This window comes from Lycium barbarum, chromosome 9, assembly GCF_019175385.1.
Source record: "Lycium barbarum isolate Lr01 chromosome 9, ASM1917538v2, whole genome shotgun sequence".
Classification (NCBI taxonomy): domain Eukaryota; kingdom Viridiplantae; phylum Streptophyta; class Magnoliopsida; order Solanales; family Solanaceae; genus Lycium; species Lycium barbarum.
The window spans coordinates 120,950,712-120,971,539 of record NC_083345.1 but is presented as its reverse complement, the minus strand read 5'-3'; the positions used below and the strand labels follow the sequence as shown (position 1 = coordinate 120,971,539).

The following is a 20,828-nucleotide window of genomic DNA, read 5'->3' as shown; positions in this document are numbered from 1 at the left end:
CATTTCATAATGAAGTACTTAGAACTGAAGTTTTGCCTTTTTTTACTGGCTCTGACCTTATGGAGCGTAGAAAGAGGTCGGATGTTCACTTCTCTAGAAGAGTTGAGAAGGGCCAAGTCCTTAGTTGTTAATCATAATGTCTTTTGCAGAAGGGTCTAATTAGTAAGCTTTCAGAAATTTCCTTGAGGTTGGCTAATATGAAAGGAAATAATCTTCTCTTATGTTCATTGTAAATTAGTGTGTGTACTAATATGTATGATCTTTTCACATGTTTTATTCTTGCTCTTTGACCAAGTAATCTTAACAGGGTAATGACACTAGCTTGAGATATGACAATTAGTTCGATGCAAGAAGAACGGCCATTAGGTTCTTCAATGGTTTAGTTATACTGGTTGATAATTGGAATGAGACCACCAATGAGATTCGTTTTATGCCTTCCCTGTGTTCTCTATTCACATAAATATAGAGAACAAAAGAGAAAGGGATACTCACATTTTGTATAATAATCACCCACCTGTATTCTTATATCTTTGGTAGTTACCTGTTCTCTTCGGTTTCTGTCTTTCTTTTATCAGGTAGTGTTGAACTACATTTCTTGATTTGAGCAGATCTTCATTTGCTTGTGAAAGGTTCAAGTTCAAACTTAGTAAAATGTACTCTTGAATTTAGGCCGATCTGAAAGGGGATAATTGCTCTTCTTCCATCTCTGGTGTTCAACACAACTTAGTTTTATTGATGCATAATGTCTTCTACATGTTCTATTTTTTCATTCATATATGAACACACTATTCTGGCTTAAACGTTCTCTATTCATGTTACCATATTTTCTTTCAATTATAGATGCAATTATGATGATGATGACTGAGTTCCATCTTATCATTCTATTTTTTTCTGCTTTCAGGATTCACACTCTATATGTAGTGTTAGTCCGGAGCAGTCAAGACCACCTAAAGATAGACCTAGTTAAAGTCATCCTCTTAGATAACGATCTGAGGATCATTCTTTTTGGGATTGTTGACAAATTAGTTATTCCATGTAGTTAGTCATTCCTATTTGTTCTGAGAATTCTGATGTCTAGCAACCCTTAGAACATATGTAGCGGATGATTTTCTCGAAGAAACTATGTTTGTAGATGTCCTTTCAAAGATGTTAACTCATAAAATGCTCCCTTTCTCACGTAAAATCTGATGTCGGGCTTGTGCATCGCACGGGCATCCGTTGCTAGTTTGTACGTAAACGTATCTTTGGGGGGGGGGGTGTGGGGGGTGGGGCGTGGGGGGTGGGGGGAGAGGTATACAAAGCCAATTATTTCCACAGCTAATGTCTTAATCTACATCTGAAAAAGGGTAACAAGGAGAGGTAGCATATTTGCTAACTTCGGAATTAAGGATTCAAAGTTTATGTATTCCTAAAATAACCTCAAAGTTGATATATAGTAGTAACTGGATTCACAATCAAATATTTATGTATGTTTAGTGAATTTATTGATATATATATAATAAGTACGAATAAAAGCTACTAAGTTCCCGTGAACCTGTAGCTTCTCTTCTAGATCTGTCCCAGTATCTAAGTTATCATTCTTTAGAAAAGAATTCCAAAAAATCAAACGTAATTTATTTTTTAAATAAAAAAAAAAATCATACTTTGTCCAGACTGGATGAATCTGAAACTTCACCAAACCTACAATTTCCACCGGTAGTTTTGCTTTCGAATTCTCCAAAGTTAATGCAACTTCTCATTGTGTTCTTCCCCTTCATAATTTTTGCCTTCATATGTTGAGGCAATCTCAAAGTAAACCTATCTTCATTTTACCTAGCTATAATTATGGAGTTCCCTGTGGATCGTGATCTCGTGAACTTCACAACTTTCTCTTGTAATTTAACACATTCAAATGTTGTTGTTGTTGTCGCTATCATCGGGCCACTATTGCATCCTTTTTCATCACCATCAACATTGTTGTTGTATTTAAGTGATATATTAGCATAGTCCTTTAATCTTTAATAATATTAACCCCAAGACACAAATAATCTAAATATTTTAGGATCAAAGATATAGAAAATGGAAATGGTAAGGTTGTAGACAGAAACTGCAGATTTCTTATCTTTGGTTTAAGAGTAATTTACCCTCTCCATAATCTTGTACACTTGAATAAATGAATGGAAAAGATTGAATAATCAGTGGATCAAGCCCTAGAACATTTTTAGTAGGACAAATTGGAATTCCAGCTATAGTAATATGCCATGAGTATAGTAGATGTTGCATAAAGAGTCCACAAAAGAAAATTGTGAAAAGAAAAATAAAAAGAAATAGAAATACTATGAATGTGACAATTATTGTTAATAGCGAAGCAGAATATGGTAATGGTCATGGTGGTGGTGAGTTCTGTACAAAGTTCGTCGACATTTCTATTCAAGAATTCAAAGCAAAATAGTTGTCTTAGTTCTGCGAGATCCATAAATCATGCCTTAAACTATTTTAGTTTTGTATGGACAGCAAAAAAAGAAGTAAGGAATATTTGAAAATTGGAAGAAAAAAAATAAGAATTTGATGAGCTATAGCGTTTCATAGTTTTGATAATTGACAAACGATCTAAGGACCAGATACTCCATCAGGTCCTATGAGAGTATTTGCACAGCACTTAGCAGCTGTAAAGCTGTTGCACTGTTCAGGCAGAATTGCAGTAGCACAACTGTATGTATGATGGAAACTAAGGGCCCTTGAGAAGTCACTATCCATGGTCATATGTTTCTCACATGCTCTCTACATTGGTCTCATATATATATACAACATATGGGGATTAGTTTGACCTAACACTTGCAAATCCAAAAAGATATATCTTTCTCAAGTGCAGCCGCCACCCCTATCAAGGTGCTCTCAAGAACAAGCCTCAATAAGCCAAAAGACTGAATCCCTGAATTGAAGATACTTTAAGTCCTTAGGTTGTTGAGTCTTTGTTTCTTTGTTCTATAAATTGTAAACCTACATTCCTTTGAGAAGGGCTGTTTGTAGGTATTTTCTTGGTCCTTGTTTTCAAATAGTGTGTTAACACTTTAGCTAGAGTTAGTCGTTGTGGTTTGAATTCTCAAGGGGTGCCCTTGAGTGGTACACTAGGATTGTACTACATACTAGTTGTATTAGTTTCTCAGCCTAGAGGAGTAAAAGGGGTGAAGGTTGCGAAGTTGTTTGTGAGGGGAGATTAGTGTTCTAGATTCACCTACAATAGAGGTATTGTGAGGGGTAGAATTAGGAACTAATTCCGAGGACAAAAAACTTGTAATCTTACATTTTGCTCAGTCTAGTGAAGTTGGAAATCCTACTAAGGTAGGTCGTGATTTTTAATCTCTTGAGCAAAGAGTTTTTCACGTAAATATCTTACCTCATCTACCTTTCATAATTATCCGGGAGAACAACTTAGGGACCAGGTCCCCTAAACTGTTTTGAGTAAAACTCTCAGGGTGTGAACTAGGCAACGGTTAACCCGTAGGTTCTTTCAGAATTAAAAAAAATTAGATCTCTTTTTTTAGTCTTGTGGAGTACTAGAGTGAATCAGCAAATGTAGGGCAGTCTATGGATGTATTTTATCTCTTACCTAGTCAATTTACCCGCTCTTTGTGTTTTCATAATTAATTTAATCAAATTTATAGTTTATTACATATGGATTTTCTCACATTGTCGTATTAAATCCCAATAAAATGTAGCTGTATAGTATCTTTTACATTTTTGATGTATTTTAATAGCTCATTTATTTTTTCAAAGGATATGTGTTTGATACATGTAAATTACAACACTTTTAGAATCACATAATAGAGTCATCTATAATTAATATGTATTTATGTAATTAAGTGCTATATCAAGTTAATAAAAATACTGATGTTTATATTAGAAAGAACACAGAGATAATAAATTACTCTTAAACCAAAGATAAGAAATCGGCAGTTTCAGTCTATTAATATGTATTTATATAATTAATACATGTAAATTACAACACTTTTAGAATCAGATAATAGAGTCATCTATAATTAATATGTATTTATGTTTGATACATGTAAATTACAACACTTTTAGAATCACATAATATAGTCATCTATAATTAATATGTATTTATATAATTAAGTGATATATCAAGTTAATAAAAATACTGATGTTTATATTAGAAAGAATGTGATTCCCGTTAATCAAACTTGTAATCTGGTCATAAAGTAAAGAACAGTGTATTTATTTCGAGCCCACAGAAAACTGTGTTTCCTTAAAGAATTTAATCCCCTCACAGTTGCCAAAGGTTTGGATTAATTCTTCCCAGGATAGAACGAAATTCTATTCTGCAATACCGGTAATGGAAATTGCAGAATTTCAGCGAACTCAACGAATGGTAGTAATCACACTACACTTACTAATTTTTGGTTTTTTTAAAAGAATGCAGTATGAGGGGAAAGGAATTTGTGTTTTTCAGAGAACAAAAATGTTTTTAGTTTTTCAGTGCGTAGAAAAATGAGGCGAAGCCTCTGAAAATTTATAGCCTGTTGTTTGTTCTAAACAGGTATGGAAGCGCCTGTTCGGTGAAGGAGATGACCGTTGGTCATCGTTATGTCCGTTGGAAAAAATAATTCCGTTGGGAAAAAAATAATTCCGCGAATTTAAATTTAATGAATTAAGTTAAATTTCGCGTGAATTAATTAATATCCGGATTGGAAATATTAAGTAACGAAAATGGAAATAAAATAAATTTGGTCCAAAAAGATTATCAATCAATTAGATCATTTGACCAAATCCAAATCCAAATCCGACGACGATGGCGCGAGGGGTGGTCTTCTTCTCAACCCTTTATGAGCTAGAGAATGTGTTGCTTAATATAAGCACACACATAACACTTTCGACCACCAATGTGGGAGAAGTGTTCACTTGAAAGGTTATTTTTTCAAACTTTCATTTCCCTCCACTTTTGTTTCCCTCAATTTCTCAATTCATACTTCACCTTTAAAGTCTCTCACTTAATGCATTTGTGGACTTTAAACTTAACAAAGAAGACATAGATAATAAATTACTCTTAAACCAAAGATAAGAAATCGGCAGTTTCAGTCTATTAATATGTATTTATATGATTAATATGTATTTATATAATTAAGTGCTATATCAAGTTAATAAAAATACTGATGTTTATATTAGAAAGAAGACATAGATAATAAATTACTCTTAAACCAAAGATAAGAAGTCGGCAGTTTCAGTCTACAACCTTACCATTTTCATTTTCTTTATCTTTGATCCTAAAATATTCAGATTATTTGTGTCTTGGAGTTAATATTATTAAAGATTAAAGGACTATGCTAATATATCACTTAAATACATTACTTTAATCTCACAAGTGGTGAAGTAGCTACTTTAATTAGCGTTGATCTAGCTAGTGATTGTACTTATAGCTTTTTCAGAGAAACTAATTCCTTAATTTGATTCCTAAAAGAATTAGGATTACTTATTTATACATAAATTTAATTGCGATGTTTTATTGTTTTTATTTTATATATGTCTTTGTCATCATTTATATAGACTGGAGTTTGGAACTTAAGAAAGTAAAAGAACATAGGTAACTAATGGGCCTGGGTATAAGACCCAGAGAGAGGTCCTGGGCCGAGTAGACAAAAGGGGTTTAGTCAGACTTCCTTTGGGCCAGAGAAAGCCCAATCCTTTAACTAGAGTGCCGATCGGGTCATTTGCACTTTTCTCCCAATTTTGTGTTGATCTTTAATTTTAGGGAATTTTACATGGCATGACAAACTTATACTAAGTAATTATATTTAGTAGCTATAGTTTGTTTTAATTACGTTCCATAGCAAACATCCAACCGCTAATCACATCCAATAACGGACACGGTAAAACATTGGTAAAAGAAACTGTATCCAATAACGGACACGGTCAAACCGTTTTTCTCTCTCATCGTGTAGCAATCTTCTCCGATTTTTTCTCCATTTCGCTTATACACGATCCTCACCAGATTCACTCATCCTAAATTGTAGCCACGCACTAATAGGTAAGGTATTGGGTAGTTTTTTAAGTTTTTATTGTCTATTTTGTTCTCTACAATCTTTTCTCCATAATTTTAAGGAACAAATTTTACTTCATTGCCAGGGTTTTTGCGTTTTTATGCAAAAAAAATTCCGCCATTGTTAGGGTTTTTGAAGCTTCGAATTTGGGATTAATGGCGGACGGAAGCACTCCATGCAGAATAACTAGAGGTATACCCACTAATGTGCAGTATTTTGATGATGCTCCATCTTTTGATTTGTGTATCTCTCAAGATGAACAAGAAATTGCAGGCTCTGTTTCTAGAGTGGCTGCCCAGAGTAGTAGTATCAAACGAAAAGATGGAGTTCAGACTCCGTCAAATTCCAAAGCATCCGTACCTAGTACTGATAAGCGGAGAAAACTCATCGATGATGCTTCAGGGAGCAAGGGAAAAAATATTGTTGTAGATGTGCCTCAAAAGACAGTGGAGGTACTGTATTTCCTTTCATGAAGTTATGAATACAATGTATCTGTGTATTTTTAGTTTTTCAATCTCTGATACAATTTTCCCCTTTTTATTTTACAGTGTATTTTAGTCGTGAATACAATGTCATATTCTGTGTATGTGTTTTGTATATGATTTTACTGTTGAAAATACAATGCAAATAGCTATACTGTATAAACTGAGTATTTTAGTTTTGATACAATATATATTCTAATGAGTATTCTACATTGTGCACCTTGCCATATATCCTTTTTTAGAGTTTATGTATTTTAATTTGTAGTTGGGGTGAATACAGCATAGCCGTGAACACAGTGCAAAAAATAGACACTGTATATGTAACTGTATTTTAGATTTGTCATACTGTATCATTGATCATTTTTTTATTGATATTTTGTTGAATCAGTTATTTGTGAAAGATCCTCCTACACATTCGGTGCACATGAGTTGTTACACAAATACAGAGGTATTTAAACAGCTTAAGGACAAACTAACCGCTGGGCAGTACAAATTATTCGGGGATACTTGCTTTGGTGTATTCCTCCAGATGCAGCACTGTGAGGTCCAAGCACAGATGGTGAGGTGCTGCATGGTGAGAGAGCTCACGAATAGTTCTACCGATGTTTTTTTGATGGACATAAATGGTAGGGAATTGCGCTTTTCTATTAGGGAATTCGCACTCATTACTGGTTTGAAGTGTATTGGCAATGAAGACGATTTTATAGTCAACCGAAAACGGAAAAACAGGATATTGGAACAATATTTTGGTGGGTCTAAAAAATTGCCAAAAAAGGCTGATTTGGTTGATTGCTTCATGGACAAAAATTGGGGCCTCAATGATGGCGATGCCGTTAAGATTGCTATATTATATTTCATACATACGTATATCTTGTCCAATGAGAAGAATGCTACAAGGATACCAAGGCTACATTTTGAATTGGTGGAGACTGGTACATACAGAGATTTCCCATGGGGTAAGTTAGCATTCCGCGATTTGATCAAAAGTATCAGCCAGAAGATGACTGTTGAGAAAAAGTTTTATAGGCTTCATGGAATGCCCCTTGCCATGCAAGTATGGTTGTACGAGTGTTGTTCATGTGTTGACAACACTCTTTCAGTTAAGTCGGGTGACAACATCCCCAGAATTCTTAATTGGAGGACCATAGAAAGCCAACCAACTTTTAAAGACCTCATGGACGGCATGTTTAAAGAAGATAACAGCCCGGTAATTTGTTGTTCCAACTCTTTGAATTTTGTATCTTAATTTCTCTATTTTAATTTTGTATACATACATATTCAAATACATACATATTTGAAGTGTCTGATTACAATAAACATGAAATCAAATAGTAAGAGTGTCTTGCAGATTTGACATTAGTCTAGAAAGGGCTTGTGAATTCCATGTTATGCCATTTTCAGTATTATAGTCTTGTTGTGTTTACTTGTATCAAGTTCTGAGATCTGTTGAATTAATTTGAAATTATGTATCCTTGTTAGGCACTTTGAATATTATGGTGTTGTTATGGCTATTTGTATTAGGGTTGTAATTTGTTTGGCTTGTTTGAGGACTGTATATTGAACATCCTGTTGGTTGGAGTCTAATTTAGGACTTAAGATTTTGTTTGAGACTGTGTAATCATGCTATACAAATCTGATGTATATTGAACATCCTGTTGATTAGGAGATGCATTCATTTGACAACATAGTGCCGACCATTAATGAGGTTGCTTGTCTTCAATTGCCCCCGCTTGTCATTGGTGTGGCACAAACTACCACTGCCCCAATTCCTGTAGATGATGATTTTGATGATTTTAGTTCTACCCCACCTCACAAGAAACGTAAGGAGAGAACTGTTGAAGGTTCTTCATCCAAGAAAACAAGTTCTCGCCCCGAAACAGTTCCAACTTCCAACATTAATACCCGTGGGAAGATGCCTTTTGTACAATCTAAAATGCCAGTTTCTCCAAACTCCGATCAGCAAGTGCATCCAAAAACCTCATTTGTCCAGCATGACATCCCGAAAACCAACAAAGAAGGCGAGTTGTCTCTCATAAGGCAAGATCTTGATGATTTTAAGAAGTTGGTAAGAGTAATTTACAGCTTTCAATTATTTTTATATCATGTTTTTTGAAATTGTATGATAAGCATACTATATTGATATTTAATTCAAAATTCAGGTCAAGGACGAGTTTAATGATCTTCGCACAACGATGAATGATCTTCGCACAACGATGAACGATCTTCACACAACGATCAATGACAACTTCACAAAGGTTCTTCAAGTTATCAAAGGGAATAATGCTTCGGACAAGGTAAAACCAAACAATTAAAAACACTACTATATTCAAGTCAAATAAATATACATTTTTTTCCTTACAGGGGGCTGCCAGCGAATCTCTATTTCAGCGGCATGACATTGGAATACATCGCTCAGTTGATGACAACATCTTTGATACACCACCAAATCAAAATGAGACTTGCACAGCTCATATTCCAACTGAGGTAATTAGTCTGTATCAGCTTATATTTCATTGTATTTCAATTTTATTGATGTCTAATTATGTGTATACATGAATATAAATGAATACAACTGCACTGACTGTATGCATGAATACAACTGATGTAGACATCTACTGTCTGTATACATGAATACAACCTGGGAACACAAATGGCTGTGTATTTTTGTATTTCATGAGTGTATACATGAGTGTATATATCACTGTATATGGTTAAATCTGCAAACAAATAGAATATTTCTTGATTACCGATTTGAATGTATACATGAATTAGAATTAGAATTCATGAATGTATACATGATTAAATCTGGTGTCTGTGTATATGAGTACTGATTTTTGATACAGATACAACTGACTGTATGTGTATACATGATCGTATATATGAATATAAGTATACGGTGTATATGAAAGCATTACTGTTGTATCTGTGGTTGTACATGAAAGCATTACTGTTGTATCTGTGGTTTCTCAACAACCATCTGTTGAGAATAAGACAAACACTTCCCCCTCCCAGAAAATAGAATCCTCCTAAGTCACCACTGAAAAGATTTAACATATACAGAACTGTAATACCTTGAATAGTAGTTCTTCATCAATATAATCCACCTAGTAATATTATTACTTTTATATTAAAGTGTCACATGATTGAATGAAATAGCATGAGCACCAAAGCTTCTTTAAATGACATTTGGTTTAAAAGTTTTATTTTCGAAAACAACCAAATGAAGTTCATTTCATCTCGAAGACCAACTCCAAATCGTTTCTTCAAAAGAAAACTAAGAATTTCATCCATGAAAGTCCTAGCTTGAACACCCTCTATCCTAGTGTCCTCATTTACTGGTACGGTTTATCATTCTTTCTTTTTCATTCTTCCACTAGGGAAATGAATGATTACATAAAATTGGTCATAACATTGATATCAGAAATATTACAATCAAGTCATATTGAACTCACACTCCTCTTAAGCATTAAACTCATCCTACCATAAAAGAAAAAGGAGCTGGTCATTTTGATATGTCTTATCCATATTCCAACTGATGTAATTTGTCTGTATCAGCTTATATTTCATTGTATTGCAATTTTATTGATGTCTAATTATGTGTATACATGAATATAAATGAATACAACTGCACTGACTGTATGCATGAATACAACTGCATGTGGGCATCTACTGTCTGTATACACAAATACAACCTGGGAACACAACTGGCTGTGTATTTTTGTATACATGAGTGTATACATGAGTGTATATATCACTGTATATGGTTAAATCTGCAAACAATTAGAATACTTCTTGATTACCGAATTGAATGTATACATGAATTAGAATTAGAATTCATGACTGTATACATGATTAAATCTGGTGTATGTGTATATGAGTAATGATTTTTTATACAACTGGCTGTATATATGAATATAAGTATACCGTGTATATGAAATATACACAAAGTGAACAAAACAAATTCCTCTTTAAGTGTGCAAAAAACTGGAAAAAAAAATGCTGAAAGTGCTGCTTCACTGTTTGCTTAATTCCGTAAAAAAGTGTCATCTAATGTTATCGTAGGGCTTCGGATCTCAGATTCCAATTGAAACAGCTAAAAGAACAGTTGATGTTGTCCACATTGCTCTTGATGGCATGCATAGCAATGAAGGAAGTCCCATGTCAGTTGGTGTATCGCCTAGTACAGTTTGTGGTGTTGCAGCTGATCCAAAACAAGAGAAAAAGCAGAGCATAGGTGATGACAAACAGATTGTTCAGGCAGTACAACATGTGGCTCAGTTTGAGTTGGCGGACGAATTGCTTCCATCTCAAAATACCATATCAAGAATTGTGATGACATTGCGTAAAGAAAGGCGCCCCGGGCCATTGCAAATATCCCCCTATATGACAAATTTTGGCTCAACTTCGGGTTTGTATTATTGCATATTTCACTTTTGTATGCTTGTATTCCATTTTTTCTTGTATTGCACTTTGATTTAACTTAATTCAAGCAGGTAGTTCAGTTAAGCTGACTGAGATATTTGACAAAAAACACCCATTTGAGAATAATTCCATCACGGGGCGACATGATGAAAAGCTCTTTGCTGACTTCTCAAAATGGTTGAGGGAGGGTTTGCTTGTTAGACATGATACCAAGTAAGTTATTTTATCTACCACAGTTAGCTGTTTTAATAGATTTTTCAAAATAATTTTGTTACATGTATTTCGTATTTACTTTACAGAAAGAACAAAGAGGACCATTACAAAAAAGGGAAGGCAACACTGCCCAAATTTATGGACTTTGGTATTCAGAAAATCAACGACAAAAATTGGTTTTACCTTTTGTCAATGGATGGACATATGTGGAATGATCAGGTGCAATGTGTCTTTATTTTTCAAAAATAGTATATATTAGCATGTCTTCCACGCTTACTGTTTGTATACTTCTTTTGTGCAGCATATTGATGTCATCTTTTACTACTTCCGAAAGAAAGCAAAGTATGACACAAGTAGCAAATTCAAGTTTACCACTGTCGACTGTGTTTTCATGACAAAGATTGACGCAATAAACACAGTGTATGCTGACCCGGATGGTGCAACAATCGGTGGAAAACAGGAAGATATTTTATGTGAATACGTGAAAGGCCACCGGTTGCAATGCACTGTCCCGTGGCATTTTGTTGACTATGATTTATCCCAGTCAACGTGAAAGATAAAAATCATTGGCTGTTGGCAGTCCTATCATTCATGGACAGATGTTTATATGTTTATGACTCCTACCGATCAGCGGGGCATGATACAGCTGTTAAATCAGAAATAGACAAACTGGCCTCACTGTTGCCTCTGTACTTACATCTCACTGACTTCTATGTTGAAAAAAAAGGAATTGATTTTACTCATCACCCGGCATACAAAGACAAAGCACCGGCTGATAAGTTTGAAGTTGTGTTTGTTGACAATCTGCCACAGCAAAGTCCCGGTAGCATGTACGTCTGTTTCTTTATTCTCTATAATAACATAGACGCAGATAATTTATTGTTTTAAAATACATATCTTTTTTCATATTTGTAGGGACTGCGGGATATATGTTGTTGCATTTGCGGAGTATTTGAGTCACGAAGAAGCTATTCCACCCAAAGATCTTGATGCTCAGTTACTTCGGACGAGATATGGTGCACTTTTGTGGGTTTATGCTCAGAAGAAGAATGAAGTCGATGCCGTAAGCGACAATGAGGCTCCTCCAAAGCCAGTTAGAGCAGCGATAGATTTTGATCAAGTTGAATTAAACATAGTTAATTAGATTCTAGTTTCTTGACCGTAAAACAGATTATGATGGTGTTTTCATCCTTTATGTTATTGACTTTTTGATGCCTAGAAGGCAATTGTTAGTATGAATACTCAATGTTCAGCTACTTTTTTAATGAATACATTCTGATTTTTTACAATGTATTCATGTTTTGTTATATCTCATAGTTGTATTCAGAGTTGAATCAATTGCGGTTATTTTGATGGTTATTTGAATCAAATGAGGACACATCCCTTGTAGTTAAGAAACTTTTGGATGTGCATTTCATCGAATGAAGCAGCAATTATTTTGCATTCATAGCAATATTTCACACATAGTTGTATCCGTAATCAGTAATGTATATCACTTAAAGGCTGTATTCACACAAAATTATATTTTGGGATTCTTGGATACAAGCTAGTGAAAAAAGTTGTATACGCATTCAGAGTTGGATTCACACATTGCTTTATCGAGCATCAGCAGATGTTGAATACATCCACAGACAGAATTTCCATCTGTTGTATTCACTCAAAGCTGTATACACATAATTTCCATCTGATGTATTCACTCAAAGCTGTTTACACATAATTAGACACCACCATGGCTGCAAAAACCACCAGAAAGTTTAGAAGCATGGCCTGCCAAGTTACGGGTCAGATTATCTCAAATACCAGATTAATCAGCTAAGAAGGGAATTAAAAATGGACAAAAATCATCATCACCAGCACCCGTTTCCACCAGCTCGACTGGCAGCACTCAATGATCCAACAGAAGCATTGTATTAGCATAGTTCTTGAGCCGAGGGTCTATCGGAAACCACGTCTTTACCTCCAAAGGTAGGGGTAAGGTCTGTGTACACTCTATCCTTGCAGACCCCACTGGGGCCACATTGGTTATGTTGTTGTAGATTGTATTAACATAGTATGGAAGGGTATAGACACCATTTGATATGATATGTAAACAACCATCCAAACAAACTGTTAATATTATTACTCCCTCTGTTAAATTTGTTAAAAGGGTTGTTTGAATTCTTGTAGTGATTAAGAAAATCATTGGCAGATGCAAAGAGTGGCAACCACCCTTTTCAATGAAAAATGCTGAACTCCCTGTAGCCTCATTCTCTCTCTTCTGAGTGTTTGCTTTGCTCATTTTCCTACCTTTTGCTTCCCTAAACTGACAGAGAAAGTGAGGCTCAGATCTGTGTAAAGCTCGGGCAGTCTGGCGACGCCATGGCTGCAAAAACCACCAGAAAAAACTGGGGCATGTTGTATACAGGTCGGATAATCTCAAATACCCGATTAATAAGTTGTATTCACACGTTGCTGTATCGAGAATCAGCAGATGTTGAATACATCCACAGACAAAATTTCCATCTGCAACCAGTAATGTATTCACTCAAAGTTGTAACCACGCAAAAGTTGTATACATATTCACAGTTGTATTCATACATTGCTGTATCTAGTATCAGCAGATGTTGTATACGCATTCTCTATTGTATTCACACATTGCTGTATCTAGTATCAACAATGTTGAATACATCCACAGCAGAATAGTCCACACAAAGCTGTTCTATTGTATTCAGAATTGTATTCACACGTAGCTGTATATGCAATCAACATATACAGAAAACAGCGAAACAATATTTTGTATATTTGCAATCAGTAATGTATCCACACAAAACTGTATTCACAGAAAATTGTATTCTGGTTCCGGGATATCTTGGATACAATTCATTCAAATAGCTGTAGAACATAGTTGATAGATATCATTCCTTCAAAGAAACTGTTTCTGCTTTCAAATCTTTAGAATAGTATAAGTGCTAAACTTTAGTATTGGTACAGTTTTAAATCATGAACCAAAACAAACCAGACACTTCAATGCTTTCATATAAAATCGTTTCATTTATTCAGTGTTCCAAACAAACATACATGACCAAAAATCAAGGAACATAAACGACAATCGTTCTTTGCAGTTGATTTTGTCCAATATTGAAAAACATTAGACAGCAATATTTACAACGGAACCACCAACTACTTTCTTCGAGGCTCATTTGTACAAGAACGCCTATTGTGTCCAACATGTCCACACCTACTACACGAATTTGTACGTTTAGTTGAAAACCATTCAGATAAAGAATTATCGCGCTTCTTCTTTGGCCTTCCAGGCGGTCTCTTGTATCTCGGTGGAAAAACTACCTCTTCCAAAATGTATTCAGGTATTTTCCATTCACTCTCATCGGGTAGAGGATAAACTGGGATATCATAAGTCTTCATCACAATTTCAGGTTTGTATATTTTTGAGCAATAGTTGTCGGCTGTGAGATTTTTTTTCTTAAGAACAGCCCAGGCATGTGGGCAGGGAACCTCCTCCATCTGAAACTCTTTGCAACGGCATGTCTTCTTTTCAATACAAACTATGAAACGCCGCCTCTCATCAATTACCGTGTGCACGTATTCGGTTGATGGTATTACCTAAGAAACCATACAAAAATATATTAGCATGTTACAGGTGTATTTCAAATAATATATAAATTTAACAATCATACAGACCATGAAATATACCGAAGAAATTAAATACACAAATAGATACACAGAAAACTAACCGTCATGCGTGCAGATTTACGCTCATTAATGGAAAGCATTTCATTGAATTTCTTCCCAAGTGTTGTGAATGTATACGAACCATTTTGTCGGTTAGTGAAATTCCAGCGCCCAAACATAATCCTAACTTCTTCCAGAAAATCAAAAATTGGCAATTCTCTTGCTTGTACGAGAGCTGAATTGATAGACTCAGCAATATTAGACGTCATTGTCCATGCTCGGTTGACTGGAGCATAAAGCCTAGACCACTTTTCCCTGCCGGCTAAGTCCAAGTAATCCTTTACACGAATATCCACCGTCTCAACCTTTTCCATTAGCATGTCAAACTCATCCTGCATATACGCTTTTGTCATTGCATAGTACACCCCACTCAGCACCTTGTGACTCTTTCTATATTTATTGTATACATTCTTCCAAAGATGCCATATACATGCAAAATGGGGAACATTAGGATATACTTTGGATACAGCCTTGATGATGCTTTCATGCCTATCAGATACAACACACATGCTCTCCCGTAGCCCATAAGCTTCCTTGAACTGTTCGAAGAACCACGTCCAAGACTTATCATTTTCTGAATCAATCACGCCATACGCCAAAGGTAGTATGTTCCCTGCAAAATCAATTGAATACATTTTTTTTTTTAGTTCTATAAGCTTTTTATATAACTAAATGATTGATTTTGACATACCTGCACCATCCATCGTGCTCGCTGAAACAAATGTCCCATTATATGCTGTTTTGATGTGGCTGCCATCTACAACCACGATGGGTCGAAAACATTCAAACCCCTTTATAAATGCATACAATGCTACAAAAAGATACAAGAACTCATTTTCAGATGTTTTCTTCATTCTTATATGAGAACCTGGGTATGTTTTATCCAAAATGTATACGTATCCCGGCAATTTCTTGTATGACTCGGCTGGCTCACCCCTTAACTCCATCATAGCCTTTTCTTTAGCACGCCATGCTTTCATGTATGGCACATCCACCCCAAAATCATTTTTAACATCATCTACTATATCACTAGGCACATATTTCCTCTTATAATTTCTAAATTTTGGCTTAATAATTCCAGCTATAAAACCACTACTAGCTTGATGTTGCGTATACACCTTATCCTTCAATGGACATGTATGTTTCTCTACGAACTCTCTGATTTTGAACATAGCTGATCTGTTGATACTTGAAGCTTTCAATTTCCACTCACATTGTCTAGAAAGACATGCAAGGGTGTAGCTGCAATACCGGATATGTATATATACATATACAGTCGAAAAATACACATCATATGATTATTCAATGTATTCAAAACACACATATAATCATGTATTCAAATTTAGTAGACATACATGTAAGCAGTTTAATACACTACCCTAGCATAATTGTATTGAATTTATAGATGTATACAAATACATCAAAAAAATCAGTAACTAACTAACCTTACAGAATTTGACCTCTCTGTTCGGAATTGAAATCTGTTGTCAATAGCATACTTCGTCATCACAGCTTTCAAAGTTTCCTTATCATTGTATACCTGATTTACCATGACTTCTTTTTTATTACGGTTTGAAATTATGAAATCGTTCTCTCCTCCGAATATAACTATTTCCTTACTAGAAGCTGATGCCGCCAGTGCTATCGAATCATTAGCATCCATTTCGTGTATACCATTTGTATCCGCTAATGCTAGGCTACCTTGAATAACAATTTCGCCCGATAGACTGTATTCACTCGTCCTATCAGCTGTTGTGATACACAACAGATACATCCCGAACTGCCTAGTCTCTTTCTTCAGTTCAACATACACCCGGACACTCATGTCGTTGTGTATTTCCATAGGCATGGAATTACCGTCGATCATATATTTGATAGTGATTTTTTTGATACTTGTATCTATTCGCACCTGCTTCGCTATTGCATCAACTAACTCATCATACGAGGCATACTCTTTGAAAACTACTGCATCTATAGAGTAATTAACGAAACAATTGTCATCGTTCCAAAAACCAGAATGTCGAATTACCGCTGTTATATTAGACATTACTTGAATTTAGAACGCAACATTCAGGACTGCAACAAATTAGCAACAAAATCATCCGTAAGACTGTTGTATCATCTATATCTGTATAAATTGGTCAGAAACATAAATTGAACTATTAATTACCTTTTGCTGTATATAATGGCGACGAGATGAATCCAACAATGTTTGTATAGGTCAACAAAAAGGATTTACGTAGAAACTGATACATACAGCACCGAATTTGACATACACAGACGCAAGAGATTCACAATTAAATTCTGAGATCGTTTTATGCATGGAGTTGGTATAATTGAATTCTAAATTTTGACTGAAATTGCTCTGTTTTCAGCTATTGCTGATGCAAATTTGAATTCAAATTCGAATGTATGGAGGAATAAAGAGCCGTGTTAATTTTTGGAAGCTATCTGTTAAGCTTGATTTTAGGAAGATTTTATTTTTGTTTGCCATGTTTAAAAAGATTTGGTTCCAAGATTTCAGCAACTTTTTACTTATTGTATCCGGAATACAGCGTGAAACCATTGTTGGATACACGCTGATAAATGGGTTGGATTTGCTACGTTACGTAAATAATGAAAGTGTTGCTACAGTGAATCTTTAAACCCCAAATGTTGGTCATTTGTGAAATTTTCCCTTAATTTTAACCCCTCAAAGCAAACAACTTTTTCTCGGGCATAAGTTTACATTTTCGCATCATAATATTCCACAAGTTATGCCCCACGCCGTTAAAGAACTTATGTCCCGCAAGGGCCAGGTTCGATTTTGAAGGGAAAATTTTTAAAGATTGGCCCATTTGAAGGCCAAACGTGCAATTTCTTCACACATCAGTCCAACAAAGCTAAAAATAGATAATAACCAGGTAAAATTTATTTTAAGCTCCATTAATTGGAAAATAGTCACCTCATAGAATTTAGTAAAATTTTCAGGATATTGTGGAATTTAAAACTCTATAACAATTATCATTTTTTAAAGATATAGAGTCATAAAGTGGCTTAGGGAGTGAAATCTTAATTATTAGTTTTACAAATTAGATGTGATATTACTGTATAAACTTATTATGCACTTTTTATACATTATGTATACACCTGTTATGGCTACAACACTGGCTAAAAATGTTTAAATCCCAACATTTTAGTATCCAATCCAATACAAATTTGATATTTACGTATCCCTTCCATCTCAAATTGACAAACTTGTTTAGTATTAAGAATTTAACTATTTACTGAAACTACCAGACTAATATCTTAATCAACATCTGACAATTAATAAGGAGGGTAATATATATACAGAGACTGATCCAGGATTTAAAGTTTATGAATTCCTACGACAATCTCAAGTGAAAATAATAACAACTGGATTCATAATCAATTTTTACAGATGTATAGTGAATTTATTAATATATACACAAAGTACGAGTAAAAGCTACTGAATTCTTGTGAACCTGTAGGTTCCCTTCTAGATCTGGCCCAAAAATCTATGTTATCAATCTTTAGAAAAGAATTGCAAAAATCACAAGCCAATTTATTTATTCTTTTTTTTTTTTTAAAAGGAAAAATTTCATACTTTGTCCAGAAAACTGGAGAATGAAACTTCACCAAACCTACAATTTCCACCGGTAGTTTTGCTTTTGAATTCTCCAAAATTGATGCAACTTCTCATTGTGTTATGCCCCTTCATAATTTTTTCCTTCACATGTTGAGGCACTCTCAAAGTAAACCTATCTTCATTTTCCCATACTATAATTATTGAGTGCCCAGTGGATCGTGATCTCGTGAACTTCTCAACTTTCTTTTGTAATTTAACACGTTCAAATGTTGTTGTAGTCGTCGTCGTCATCGTTCCACTATTGCATCCTTTTTCATCACCATCAACATTGTTGTCGTTGTTATAGTAGTTGTCGTCGTCGTTGATTGCTATGTTGCACGTATTCTCGGACAACCCGTCCTCCTTATCCGTGCCACACATTTCATTATTATTTGCTGACTCGATGCGGTCCGACTGTTTCCTGTTGGACCCAATGTGATGAGATCGGAGCGTAGTGCACTGTACTGTCTTTTGTCGCATTTCCATCGAATCCAGGCTTGCGCGACATACCGGGCATGTCTTGTGTGATTCAAGCCAATAGTCAATGCATTCTTGATGAAACACATGGTTACATGATGTTAACAAACGCATCAAGCTATCGTCTACAAATTCGTTCAAACAAATAGCACACTCAAGCCCAAATTTACCCTCTCCATAATCTTGTACACTTGAATAGATGAAAGTTGGAAAAGATTGGATAATCAATGGATCAAGCCCTAGAACATTTTTAGTTGGACATATAGGAATTCCAGCTACTGTAATATGCCATGAGTATAGTAGATGTTGCATAAAGCATCTACAAAAGAAAATTGTGAAAAGAACAATAAAAAGAAATAGAAAGACTATGAATGTGACAATTATTGTTAACGGCGGAGCAGAATATGGTAATGGTGGTGGTGATGGTGATGAGTTCTGTACAAAGTTTGTCGACATCTCTATTGAAGAAATCAAAGCGAAATAGTTGTCTTAGTTCCGCGAGATCCATAAATCATGCCTTAAATTATTTTATTTTTGTATGGACAGCAAAAAAAAGTAAGAAATATTTGAAAAATGGAAAAAAATTAAGAATTAAAAAAATTAGATCTCTTTTTTTAGTCTTGTGGGATACTAGAGTGAATGAGCAAATGTAGGACAGTTTATGGATGTATTTTATCTCATAACCAGTCAATTTACCCGCTCTTTGCGTTGTCATAATTAATCTAATCAAATTTATAGTTTATTACATATGGATTTTCTCACATTGTCGTATTAAATCCCAATAAAATGTATCTGTATTATCTTTTACATTTTAGATCTATTTTAATAGCTCATTTATTTTTTAAAAGTATATGTGTTTGATACATGTAAATTACAACACTTTTAGAATCATATAATAAAGTCATCTATAAGTAATATGTATTTATATAATTAAGTGCTATATCAAGTTAATAAAATACTGATGTTTATATTAGAAAGAAGACATAGATAATAAATTACTCTTAAACAAAAGATAAGAAATCGGCAGTTTCAGCCTACAACCTTATCATTTTCATTTTCTTTATCTTTGATCCTAAAATATTCAGATTATTTGTGTCTTGGGGTTAATATTATTAAAAATTAAAGGACTATGCTAATATATCACTTAAATACATTACTTTTAACAATAATTATTCGGAAAGAAAAAAAAAAAAAAAAAAAAATCAAGAAACTACATACACATTTCCAAGTTGTATGTTCGATGGATTCAAAAAATTAAAATCCATAATGTAGTAAATAAATTTTCAAGAGTAGATTCCGTAGAAAATTATTGAGTGAGTGACTTTTTTAAGGGGTGTACAACATCAATAACATATATAGTATAATCCAACAAATGGAGTCTGGAAGCATTTGGACTTAGAGCTAACTTACACAAGAGCCAGGTCTACTTTAGTGGTGTTGGCACAAAGGTAAAGGAGGAAATTTTACAAACACTTGGATATGAGGAAGGTGCATTACCATTTTAAAAGCCTTGGGAGTACCCTTATCTACCAAAAGGCTCACTGTAATGCAATGTAAGTCTCAGGTAGATAAGATTACAACCTGCATTACTTCATGGATGACCAGGAGTCTCTCCTATGCTGAAAGACTCCAACTCATTAGGGCTGTGATATTTGGTATTCAGACCTAATGGTCACAAATGTTTCTACTACCACAGAAGGTGATCAAACTAATTGAAGCTACATTTAGGAGCTACCTACCTCTGGACTGGACAGGCTACTATCTCTAAAAGAGATCTTGTTTCTTGGGAGAAAGTGTGCTTACCTAAAGGGGCAGGTGGCTTGAATATCATCAATAGAAGCT

The 20,828-nt window shown here is 34.6% G+C and overlaps 2 protein-coding genes across 2 annotated transcripts; both read right to left on the bottom strand.

Annotated features, from left to right (window-relative positions):
• Positions 1-15,208: 15,208 nt before the first annotated feature.
• LOC132612267 (uncharacterized) lies at positions 15,209-16,928 on the bottom strand. The gene is made up of 4 exons (XM_060326569.1): positions 16,327-16,928; positions 15,573-16,123; positions 15,340-15,494; positions 15,209-15,271 (listed from the first exon to the last, which is right to left on the bottom strand). Exons 1-4 carry the CDS (start codon positions 16,926-16,928, stop codon positions 15,209-15,211), a joined length of 1,371 nt encoding a protein of 456 aa, XP_060182552.1.
• Positions 16,929-18,409: 1,481 nt separating this feature from the next.
• On the bottom strand, positions 18,410-20,825 carry LOC132609722 (RING-H2 finger protein ATL29-like). Its single transcript, XM_060323848.1, has one exon. The coding sequence runs from the start codon at positions 19,440-19,442 to the stop codon at positions 18,483-18,485; it is 960 nt and encodes a 319-aa protein (XP_060179831.1). The 5' UTR covers positions 19,443-20,825; the 3' UTR covers positions 18,410-18,482.
• Positions 20,826-20,828: the final 3 nt, after the last annotated feature.